This window comes from Drosophila virilis, chromosome 3, assembly GCF_030788295.1.
Source record: "Drosophila virilis strain 15010-1051.87 chromosome 3, Dvir_AGI_RSII-ME, whole genome shotgun sequence".
In the NCBI taxonomy this organism is placed as follows: domain Eukaryota; kingdom Metazoa; phylum Arthropoda; class Insecta; order Diptera; family Drosophilidae; genus Drosophila; species Drosophila virilis.
This window is the reverse complement of record NC_091545.1, coordinates 1,909,471-1,921,974: the sequence shown is the minus strand read 5'-3', so window position 1 is coordinate 1,921,974 and position 12,504 is coordinate 1,909,471. Positions and strand designations below refer to the sequence as shown.

Here is a 12,504-nt window from a genome sequence, read left to right as displayed (position 1 = left end):
AGAAAGTTGCCTTTTGGAGGTTCTGCTTAGTGTTACAGTTGAGTATTGACCAACACTTATCCGTTTTCTCTCTCCCTCGCAGATTGCCATTGAGAAGACGCACACGTCGGCTGTTCAGGTGAAATACCGAGCCGATGCGCTGATAAATGCGAATCACTACGATCCGAAGTCGATACGTGAAATCAGCGACGATGTTACCAAAAAGTGGCAGCAACTGGTCACCTATGCCGAGGAGCGGCACAAGCTGGTGACGGCCTCCATAAATTTCTACAAGACCGCCGAGCAGGTGTGCTCCGTGCTGGACAGCCTGGAGCGTGAATATCGGCGGGAGGACGATTGGTGCGGCGGCGGCGGCAGCAGCGACAAGGCGCAAACGATTGTCCAGCTAATATCGAAGCATCAGGAGCAAAAGGAGGCATTCCTGAAGGCCTGCACGCTGGCGCGTCGCACCGCGGAGACATTCCTGAAGTACGCGAATCGATCGCAGCAATATTATCAATATCCGCAGGGCAATTGCGAGGCGCACGTAAAGAGCAAACTGGACAAGCTGCTCACCCAGGAGAATCAGGTGCTCGACTTCTGGACGTTGCGCAAAAAATCTCTGGATCAGTGCCAGCAATTTGTGCTGTTCGAGCGCAGCGCCAAGCAGGCCATCGAATGGATACACAATACTGGCGAGGGTTATCTCTCGTCGCGCACCAATCTGGTGGGCATAACCCGGGAGGAGACGGAAGGTCTGCTTAAGGAGCACAACGAATTTCGAAGCACCGCGAAGGAGACACGCGAACGGGTCAAGCTGCTCATTCAGCTGGCCGACAGTCTTGTGGAGAAAGGTCATGCGCATGCCAGCTCCATTAAACAGTGGGTTGCCTCCGTGGATCAGCGCTACAAGGATTTCAGCAATCGCATGGACAGCTACTGTGAGCAGCTGGAGAAATCGCTGGGCATGTCCGCCCAGCAGCAGTTGCTCCTGCAGCCGGATGGGGATGCAAATAGCTCGATAAGCAGCACCTCGGGCGCGAGCAGCAGCACGGATCGTCATTCGGATCCGACGCTGGAGGCGAAGCTGACCACGTCGGCTAGTTCGGCGGCCAGCAAGGAGATCAACGAGGAGAAACGCAAATCGGCGCGACGAAAAGAGTTCATCATGGCCGAGCTAATGCAGACGGAGCGCGCCTATGTCAACGATTTGGCCACCTGCATCAAGTGTTTCCTCGAGGAGTTTCGCAGTGGCCGGAATGTGCCTGCCGCTCTGCTCGGCCAGGAGGACATCATCTTTGGCAATATCCGTGAACTACATCATTTCCATCAGAAAATCTTTTTGCGGGAATTGGAAAAGTACGAGACCATGCCCGAGGATGTGGGCCATTGTTTTGTCACCTGGGCCGTCAAGTTCGACATGTATGTGCATTATTGCAAAAATAAGCCGACATCCAACAATCTGCTTGTGCAGCACGCGGGCAACTATTTCGAGGAGTTGCAGCGACGTCTTGAAGTGGAGCATCCTCTGCCGGCTTATCTGATTAAGCCCGTGCAGCGCATTACCAAGTACCAGCTGCTGCTCAAGGATTTGCTCTCCTGCTGTGAGGGCAGCCACGGTGAGATCAAGGAGGGCCTCGAGGTTATGTTAAATGTGCCCAAGAAGGCGAATGATGCCATGCATCTGTCGCTGCTCGAGAACTGTGATGTGTCCGTGGATAAGCTCGGCGAGGTGGTGCTCCAGGACGCCTTCCAGGCCTGGGACACAAAGCAAATCATACGCAAAGGACGCGAGCGTCGCGTGTTCCTTTTCGAGCTCTATCTGCTGTTCGCCAAGGAGGTGAAGGAGTCGAATGTGGTCAAGTATCAGTTCAAGAGCAAACTCATGACCACAGACATGGGCATCACGGAGCACATCGAGGGCGATGAGACCAAGTTTGCGGTCTGGACCGGTCGTTCGCCCATGCTCTCCGACTGTCGCATTGTTCTCAAGGCGAACAGTCTGGAAACGAAACAAGTAAATAACTTATTCTCCTCCCTTTTTATTCGTTTACTCATATATTTTTTTATATTTTCCAGATTTGGGTTAAGAAACTGCGTGAGGTCATGCAGGAAACTTGTTTCTCGGGCACCTCGCTGACGTTGCCAAAGTCACCGGCCAAGAATTCGGGCTCCTCGCAGCGATCCTCGCGTGATCTGGACGAGCCACTCACGGAGAATGATCACGATCGCTGCTCCCTCGCTAGCTTTGGCTCGGGCAATACCACAGATAGTGATAATAAGGTGAGTTTTTAATTTTATTTATTCCCACTTTTTCAAATGGCTAACATTAGTTGATTTTACACATTTAACAGTCAATTTGCTTAACAGCTGTTGTCTTAACAGCTTCTGCTTTACAGTCTAAAGCGTAACAGTTGAGTTTACTGTTAACGGCTGTGGCTCAATCTTTTACATTTTGTCTGTATATGTTATAACATAAGATTCAGCAAATTTTTTTAAATGTCCGTTGACAACACTGCCCCCTGTTCGTTTAGCCTTACAGTGTCCATCGGGAAGCTTACAGCTTAGCTGCATTCGAACAGTAGCCATGTCTGTTAATTTATCTATCACCAGCACCTTAACAGTTGATTCGTCTGTTGTCTTAACAGCTTCTCCTTTACAGTCTATATTATAACAGCAAAGTTTACTGTTGATGAATTAATAGTTAATTTTAGTTTAAGCAGCAACCTAATAGCCACTGTTAATTTTTGACTTAGCAGCAGCCTATCAGTTGGTTTGTCTGTGTTATTTTCTTACTAGAGCCCCTTGGAAAAAATTGTACAGCTTAACAGTCTCTAGCGCTGTTAAAGAGCTAAAAGCTCTATGCTTGGTTTTGTCATGTGAAGCTCTTTTGCTTTTATGGTCCTACCTCAAAAGAAACGCGCGTATGCCATTCCACTCGCTCTGCCTCTCTCATGTTCTCACTCTCACCTCGCTTGCTCTCAGCTCATCATTCGGCTTTTAAGGATGCTGCTGCTGCTGACTTACCATTGGCTGTCACTGAACTAGTTTTTCGGCTCGTCGGCAATATGTTTAAAATTCGTAGCCGGATTTAATGAGATTTCTCACGCTGTGCGTGGCTGCGTATGTGTGTGCGCCTGCCAAATTGTATACATGATTGAGGTTTACTCAATGTTTTTTTTTTTATATATTTTTACTGCTGAGACTTGTTCTCTCTTTTAATTGCAAAATTATTAAAGAAATTGAAGGCAAGCAATATTTTGTGCACAACTGCTGTTAAGGTCCTGTGCTAACTGTTTCGGCAAAGCTTTTGCGTGATTTTTGAATAGCTTTTTTGCCGCGCATAGATAACAGTGTATGTGTGTGCGCGAGAGAGAGCGAGAGGAAGGGAGTCGAAGAGAGCTTTTGCCTGACGTACGTTACGTATACGCAACGTTTGGCAGCTGCTAGCGCTAATTGGCAGTTAGTCTTGCTCTCTCTCTCTCTCTCGCTCGCGCTCGTTCGTACTGCCGCTCTCTCGTTTTGAGAGCTTTTCTTCTTTTTTGGCGGTTCGCACGCTGTTTGTTGTTGTGGCAGCTCGCGCCTGTTGTTGTTTTTGCTGTTTACGTTGTTGTCGGCTTCGTTGCGTAGCCGCCGCTGGCTGCTTCTCCAGTTGATTCGCAGAGTTAAAGCCAATAGGTTCGCTGTTTGTGTCGTTGCCGTCGCTGTCGCTGTCGCCGTCGCTGTCTCTTCCTAAAGCTTCGCAGCTGCCTGCAGATGCGCGCCCGGTCAAACGCCCGCGAACGACGCTTCTTGGCGTCTCTGTTGCAGCAGCCCCCCCTACCCCTCGGTCCGTCAAGTGGCCAGTCTTAACTGAAACTGTCGCTGAAAATCGCTGCGCTGCGCTGCGGCTAAGTTTTCCACTTCAAACGAAATTTCCCATTTTCCTCTCAAATTTCGAGCGGAAACAGCGCAGGAAATCCAACAAAAAATAAAAACAAATAAATATCAAAAGAAACAACAAAAAAAAACTCTTCTTAAGTGGCCAACAAATTGCTTTTAATCAGCTGATAAGATAAACTGTTTCTGAGTATGCCAAGTGTTATATCTATAAAAAAAAAAAAATTATATAAATAAATATTTGTAAAAGTCAATAAACAAATCAAACGATAAATTCAAGAATTTCAAATCAAATTTCTAGCACAAAGCCAAAGCCCAAGCCCAAAATCCCACAGGAATATGCCAGCAAAAAAAAAGAAAGACTAAATTGTTATAAACAATATTTTAGCGTAAATAAATATAAATAAATTAATGTGCAGCCGATGTCAACAAACAGAATTTAAAACACGCCTGGCCGAAAATAAATAAATACACACAAGTATTTTTCATAAATAGCTGCCACTCAAACTAAATGCAAAAACCTCTTAAAACCATCAAAACATATTTAACTAGAAAAATGCCGAATATGAAATACACTTTGCTGAAGATATCTTGAAGAGCAGAAGATTTTTTCTTATTAAAAAAATCATGTTTCGATAGTAGATAGTAGTCCGAAGTTAGGATTTGGATCAAAAAAATGTAATGAAGTTGTCTTCAAGGTCTAAAAAGTGCTTAGAAAGCTCTAAAACTGAGAGACTAGTATTTTCGATGTTGATCAAGAATATATACTTCATGACAAAATGAATATACCCTCTGTCAGTGTATAGAAAAGTAGTATAGAAATGTATTTGAAGGCATTATGGATGCTGCTTATAAAAATGTCTGCAGCTAAGCTCCTGGGCGGTGGGGGCTTGGTGGCAAGCCACGCCCCCAATTCCATGCACAATTTGCGCTGCCTTTGACCTTTTTCACGCCTTTAGCTACTTGAGTAGCAGTTTTATTTGGCGATACGTGTTTTCGCTTTCATACTCCCCGTTTCTCTTCCCTTCTCTCTCTCCCTCCCACACTTGGGCCACAGACTTGAGACTCTTTGGTTTTGGGTCCTCGCAAAGTGCCGCTGGCAACTGAGCTGCACTCCACGCATATTCATAATATTGATAAATATGCTTCATAATATTGATAAATGTTGAGACATGCTTTTTGGGGCATAAGTAAAGAATTATGGCTGATAGATGCAGCCAATTTGGGGTGGGAGTTATCATATAGAGGCTGTCAAAAGTATCTCACCCCCAAAGATTGGAAGAGGAAAACTTTTTTCAAAGGTAGAGCCTTGCCACAATTAGGCATTGTAAAGTTTAAAACAGATCGGACTATGGAGAACTAATTTAGAATATATATTTAGAATTGGGCTGGTTTCAGGGCATTACCTAGTCGTATCAATTATATTTTTTTAATTCTCTTTGCCCAAAAGCTAGAGCCTAACGCTTTTGTATACACACACTTTGAAAATTTAAAACAGATCGGACTATAGAGCCCGAAGTTATTCAAGAGCGTTATTCTCAAACATAGTGTGAGGCAATCGAAAGAATAAGCTGTTTTGTGTGTAAAGATAAGTTGGAATATTGTAAATCGCAAATGGGCTTAGTTCAGGGCATTTCTTATTCGTCTACTGCCAACTAATGCACTCTTATTTTTATACCTTTTTTCAAATTCCCTATACAATTAATTGCACGCCAAGCTTAATGCATTTTAAAACAGTGCGGCATCGGAAATGTTGTACAATTGTTGTTGCCATGACACGACATTGTTTTGGCCGTTATAATTATTATGATTGTTGCTGGTTGTTGCAATTTAATTTCGTGTCAAATGGGCTCGGTCAATTTCTATTCAAAGTACAACAATTTACAAACTAAATACTATAGATATATATAAATATTTCGTGTATGCATTTTGCAGCTGCTGTCGAGCAAAAAATAATGCAAAAGATATGTTTTATAGACGAAGCCTTACAAGATGCGAATAATTTGCAGTCTTGGTTTAAGCGCAAGAGATTTATTGCCAGAATTTGCATGCTAGAAAAAGCGTAAAACGTTCTGTTTAAGTTCAAGTTGATTTATTTTTGTTTCGAACTTTCAAAAAGCTGCAAATTTAATTTAATTTTAATAATTGTTTTTATTTGATTTCCCTTTTCGCAACTTCCGCTTGGACATTATGAACTTGATTTCAAATGCGAACCAGCATCCGCTTTGTCGCAGCCCTCCGCCCTTACCCTTTGCGTGGCGCTGATGTGCGCATTCATTTGCACAAATTGAATTAACTTGGCTTTGGAGTGAATGTTATGAAAGTATTAGCAGCTCAGCTGTGCTGTTTGTCAGATCCAACGACAGAATCTGTCAAGAGATGTCCCCGTTGTTGTGCTTCTTCTTGTCGCTATTATCCAGAACTTATTGAGTGCTGGCTAAGCATAATGATTGTGTGCATTTCCAACAAAATAAGTAAGATATTTTTTGTCGAGAGACTTGGAGACGTGACAATTAATAGATATCTTCCTGTATAACATGCACTGAACGCACGAACGGACATATGAATTATTCTCAATATTTTCCATATTCTGATTATCGATAATTATCGATTTTTTGTAGGTTATCATGCAGTATATCAAGATTGTAAAGGCTAATCCTTGCGTCTTAGAAAACAATGCATAGAACGAGCCCAACATTATTTTTCTCGATATCTTCCATTTGCAAACTCGATATTTATCGATTTTGTGTAGGTTATCGTTCTGTATATCAAGATTGTAAGGGTTAATCCCTTATCTTGGCATGTTCACACTTTACGCCATATTTTAGCTGTGAGATCGGACCAAAAAGATTTTCGCCTGTGCTTAGTGTATTTTCTAGTCGTATACTCCCGACCAAAGCACTCTCGTTGAGACTCCTTCTCGGCGCGTGTGTGTTATAAAGTGGCAAAGTTTTTAATGCCGTTGGCTACAAAATTTTGAAGCTCTTTGCGTAGATCCCAACGATTTTCCCGCTTCGTGCCGATGCCCCGTAGCGCACAGCTGTTCGCTACGCATTTTCCACATTTTCCCCGCACATTTTCACAGTATTCAATTTGCTTCTTTTTTTTTTTTTTTGTATTTTTTTAAAAAATGGCCTCTGCGAATTTCCACCAACATATGCCAATTTTCACGCGTACGCTAAAGTTAACGGGCGTCTATTTAACCTTTCATTTTATTTAAATTTTAAATACCCTACTCAAAACTGAGCATATTGTTTGCGCTAGTTTCTGATGGACAGCTTCTTGTTGATTTCCGCTTAGTTTTTAGCTTTTGGTTTGCTAAATTGTTATCTGGCTGTAAATTTATCTGATGAATCCCTGAACTAATATGTCTGAAGTACAGATGTTCGTTTGTGCTTTTTTCATGTATGTAAACAATTTGGTTTGATTCATTGGGTTTGTGATTAGCAAACAAATTGTTTTATTTAGTCTAGTCAAATTGATCTATGGAACTATTTAGAGCCTAATCTTTTAGGTGTTTATCATGAGGAAGAGTTAGATTTGGATAGAAGTCTTGTCTTTCAAAGAATTTTTCTACTTTAGCAGAAATCAATTTGATGCTCTTCTACTAAATTTTGTATTTGAATATAAAATCAGAATTTTGTCCCTTATAAGCTTTCGTGGCTTAGATTAGTGAGCGTCGGACCAAGAAAATAGTGGTCGCTGGTTCAAATTCAGCAGAAATGTTTACATTTTTAGCAAAACAGCAATTAATATGTTCTTTTATAATATTTCAGCATTTAATTGATTTGATTTTTATGCCTCTTAATCAAGTTTTTCTTTTCCATTTTTTCCCATCTATAAGGGTATCAATTTTCTCTTGCTTTTTGCGCAAATTTATTTTCATATATTGTTTGTACTTTATTTTTGCGCAAGCAATTTGGCATTAAACTATTTTCCCTAGCGTTGAGTGGGTTTTTCTTTTCTTGTTGCTATTTGTTGTAGTCCGCTTCGCCGGCCGTAAATTATTGAATCATAATTGCAGTCGGGCACAATCGGTTCAGCCAAGTGGCGGCCGTTATGGCGCACCTGCCGCGACGCTGACGTTGACGTCGACTGCGGCAGCGGCAGCGGCAGTGGCAGAGCCAGCGCAAAAGTGTAAAAATAACAAACATTTTTACATATACTTATAAACAAAACGTGCGGCTGCCCATGAATTTTCAAGATAAATTTTCAAGCGAAGCGGCGGCAGCTTTTTATCTGCCAAAAAGAACAAAATGGGAAAAAAATGAGCAAAAATATAAAATATAAATTTCAGCCATTGTTGAGAAAAATGAAAAAACACTACCATAAAATCAATTCAATTAATAAGAGTGTGATTGATTAGTTCATTTATAAAATGCAACACGTTTTTCTACTAAGAACAATTGATTCAATTAAATTGATAAAAATTAAATTAGTCTAATGGAGAAACAAAATTAAACGATGGAAAAATACAATTTTGAATATATTTATATTTATATATATATTTATGTATATATATAAAAGAACAGTAAGAAAGTGGCTGCTAAATAAATTATAAAAATAATTAATAGTTTATTGAATATACCAATAAAATAAAATAAATATAATATAAATAAAATAATATATGTTAAATAATATGAATAAAATAATATAAATAATATACTGCATATAAAATAATATGTATTAAATAATATATGTTTTCATAGTCAAACTAGTTTGATATCACGTTCAGAAAAAGAGCGCAGTCAAAAATTGTTCATACGCCGCGTAGTGCTAATTGAATGACATTTGAAATTCGTGCAAGAGCCACAGGAATATTGTCGATAAAACTCAATTCGTAATAGATACAAATTGGAATGTCAGATTTGACAGGCGAATGCCCAGCAGAAGAACTGTTCTGTTCTGCCTGCATGACAGCCAAACGACGTGCTGCTTATGTATCCAGCAACACACACACACACACACACACACACGTATACACACCTGCCTGGGCGCCCCCCCCCCCCTTCAATTTGGATTTTGGGCTGCGGCTGTGGCTTTGGCTTTGGCACGTGGCACTTGGCTAAGGTTTAAAAATAAAACACGTTGACAACAAATCGATTTGTGCGCAGATTTATTGATAAAAACAACAACAAAAATTCACATAAAAATAAACTCTACCAAAAAAAAATAAAAGAGGATGTGTAATTAAAAAAAAAAAAAAAAAGAAAAAAGCAGAGCAGTTTTGAAGCCATGAAAAGCGTTAAGAAATTCCTAAATGAACGCATCAACAGCGTCGATGCCGCCGATGTGGCCAGCCAAAAGAAGACGACGCTCGAGCGGCTCAAGTGCGCCAGCGATAGCCAGGATCAGGCGCCAGGATCAGCCGGCGGCGGCAGCCAGGATCAGGCGCCAGGAACGGCTGCCTCGCTGCCGAATACGCCGCTGGCTTTGCCGCCGCTAAGTGCACCCATCGCCATTGGGGATCCGTCGCCATCGCCCTCGCTGGCGGACTCGGCACAGAATACGCCGCTGTGCACCTTGGAGGAGGATGACAGCACATCGCCCAAGCAGACCAATAATGGAGCTACCGCCACCGCCGCCTCGGCTGAGCCGCTCTCCCGTTCGCCCTTCACATTTCCCACTGTGCCGCCGGCAACTGGCACGCCGCAGCAGCGCAAGAGTCGCCGCAAGATCTCGCTGCCCTGGTTCCGTCAGTCGAGTGTCAGCAACCACGGGACGCTCTCGCGCCAGCATACCATCGATACGCCCAGCTCCTTTCGTTTCTTTCGACAGCCCAGCAACAGCGGCTTCAAGGTAACAGCCAATTTACCAATCGTGCTATTCGCCGTGACAGGCGTCATGGGATTTAAATAAATATCCAACTCGATGTCAGCCTCAGAGATTTGGGCTGCTTTTGACATGTTTCCTATAACTAATTGGGTTATTTTAATGTTGCTGCAGAAATTTGTTATGCATATAATATATTCAATTTACATGCATCTATATAAATGTTCTATGTGATTATGCCGAAGCTTTTTGTAGCTCTAGGCATAGCATATATATCGATTCAGTCGGATCGAGTACCTAAATCAATGCTCCTTTAATTTGATATAGCATCTTTTTATTGCTTAAGATATAGCATATACTTCGATTCAGCCGGATCGGAACAAAATATATCTTAAAGCTGTCATAGGAATTAACTGAAAAATTCCCTATTTTACAAGATATCTTAACGAGACTCAGCATTTAGCTAATTTATTTTGTTCCTATCATTAACTCGATATCTTAAACATGTTTTAGTATAGAATTTATAGAATTTCATTTAAGTTTTTGTATGAAAAACTTATTTGTATCTCGAGATATCTCAGACAAATCAAAGCAGTACAATATAATATAACCTTCTTCAATAAAACCTTCTGTATTTTTATGGATTTTATGTATAAAAACAAATAAATACTTGTGTTTCTATGCAACATTTGAACAACATCCCCCTTGGAACAATCGCTTGAAAGTTAAAAATTTGTAAGAAAAACTATTAAAATCCCATAGATATCTATATCTGATCTAGATGGATGGATTAAACTGTAAAGCAGTTCCAGCATCCCCTCTATCCCCCTCCTCTTTTGTCTGCCCCCCCTTCATTTAGTTTTCGCATCACTTTTATCTTTTCTAGTGCCACTTTTCTGCTCATGACTGCTTTTGGTTGCTTGAGGCTAGTTTATTTTATAGCCTTTTGTTGCTCCCCAGTTGACTGTCGAGTGTTGTTGACCCGCTGCTACTGCTTGTCACGCCCACAAACAGGCCACCCCATACACACACACACACACGTACTCGCGCTCACTTCAATCGCATTGTCATTTCGATAAGCACATTAATCATACGCAGCGTTGTGCGCTAATTTATTTGCTTCAAGTCGCTTCAATTATTGTCAGTAGCCGTCCCGCTGGCTCCCGATATTCCCCTCTCTCTCTTTCTGTCTCTCGCTTGCTCTCGTTCCATTTATGTAATTTATGAAGCGCAGCCAATCAGCACACCCGCTGTTCTCCCTGCCGTCCCCCCTCTTTCCACTCACTTCAACTGGCAAGTGGCACACATAATGTATTTATCACTTCATCAAGTCATGTAAGAGCTTATCAACATCTTTGTGTCGTTCTTGCATTGCACTCTGCTGTTGACCTTGCCTGCCACTTCCCTTCTCCCCTTGGTCGCCTGCCCCCTGCCCCCTGCCCCAGCTAACATGTTTTGTCAATTTGGTGCTGAGTGATGACAATTTCCGCTCGTCGTCCCCGCCAGCTTGTCTAGTGGCTGCTTCCTGTGTCTGTGCAGCAGCTGGCAGCTCCTTGACAATTTGCGAGGCTTTTAATCAATTTATATGCTTCGCCTTAAATATGAAATTCTTTAGAAATTTAATGCTCGAAGGTTGCTGAGTTTCAAAAGAAGTTGCAGCCAGCCTCTTGGTACGCTTTCTTTCTTTCTTGCATCGCTGAGCTGCGGCTCACGGGGCGTATGCTCTATGCATTCCATTATAGCATACTTTTGCGTGTGCAGCACACACACAAACACTTGAAAAACGTGTCGTTGAAAACGTAAATTTGCTTTACGCACAACCTTTAAAAAAATGCCCAGCCCTTGTCAGCTGCAGCTGAGCTGGGTTAAGCGCCTCACGTGCCCAGCGCCAACAGCAAAAAACATACAAACCAGAAAAAAACGAGGCGGCAAGGCAGATAACAGCTACAACAACAAGAAGAAGAACACAAACTGACGACGCAGCAGCCGTTAACATAAAAATAACACAATGTTGCATAACACACAGAAGCACACAAAAATTGCTGTCGAAATGAGAGAAATGTCAAATTACAAATACCCTAACCTAAAGCATATTAAAAAGATGATAGGGAAATGTTTATTTCTGCTAGAGAATATAGCTTGGAATTATCCAGTTGGTTAATTACTTTAGAAGTTAAAAAACATATACAAGTAATCGTTAGTTAATTATTAACTCTAAGGCCTAGAAAGTTTATAGAATAGAAAATATAACTTGCGATAAGGCATTCAGATTGCCCACAAAATGAATTAAATATATACTATATTTAATTACCTTATTACATTTACTTAAGTATTTATTGTGTTTAAGTATTTATAAACAGTTTGTCTATAGAATGAATGAAATATATATTTAAGATTCTTTATACTTCACATTTCAATTACCATTACAATTACTAAACTATTTATAGATGAAGTAATTCAAGTAATTGCTGGTAATTAAACCAATTTTATGGCTCATGCACCAGCCTAGTGTCCCATACAAAGCACCCTTCGTCTTGTAGAGCACTTTAAATAGCGGCAGAAACTTGGCCAATGACGTGCAGCTGCCCCATTGTAATAGTTATGTATCTTGCTTTCATTTTTTTGCGTAGTTTATTTTGTTGTTAGCTGGATTTTATGACTGTAGCAGACGGCAGGCTGCTGCTCTCCCCCTCACTCGTGCAAATTATATGCAAATTGTGCAAAAAGTAGTCGCTGAATGTCAAAAGCAAAGCCCAAGAACTCATGGGTGCATAACAACTAAAAATGCCAACACAAAGAGTGCTCGACGAGCTGATATCCTGTAGACGGGATCAACGATTGTGACTTCATCTGCTTTTTTCTCTACTAAGTTAT

At 41.3% G+C, this 12,504-nt stretch overlaps 1 protein-coding gene across 2 annotated transcripts in view; it reads left to right on the top strand.

Moving 5' to 3' along the window:
• trio (trio Rho guanine nucleotide exchange factor) overlaps positions 1-12,504 on the top strand; it is a 53,523-nt gene that overhangs the window by 9,747 nt on the left and 31,272 nt on the right. Inside the window, exons 5-6 of one of the 2 annotated variants that reach the window (XM_032435562.2) lie at positions 83-1,996; positions 2,059-2,262. In XM_032435562.2, coding sequence (XP_032291453.1) covers positions 83-1,996; positions 2,059-2,262 — 2,118 coding nt within the window. Of the gene's footprint in view, positions 1-82; positions 1,997-2,058; positions 2,263-9,000; positions 9,658-12,504 lie in introns of those variants that run through there. The other variant, XM_032435563.2, reaches the window with a different exon arrangement.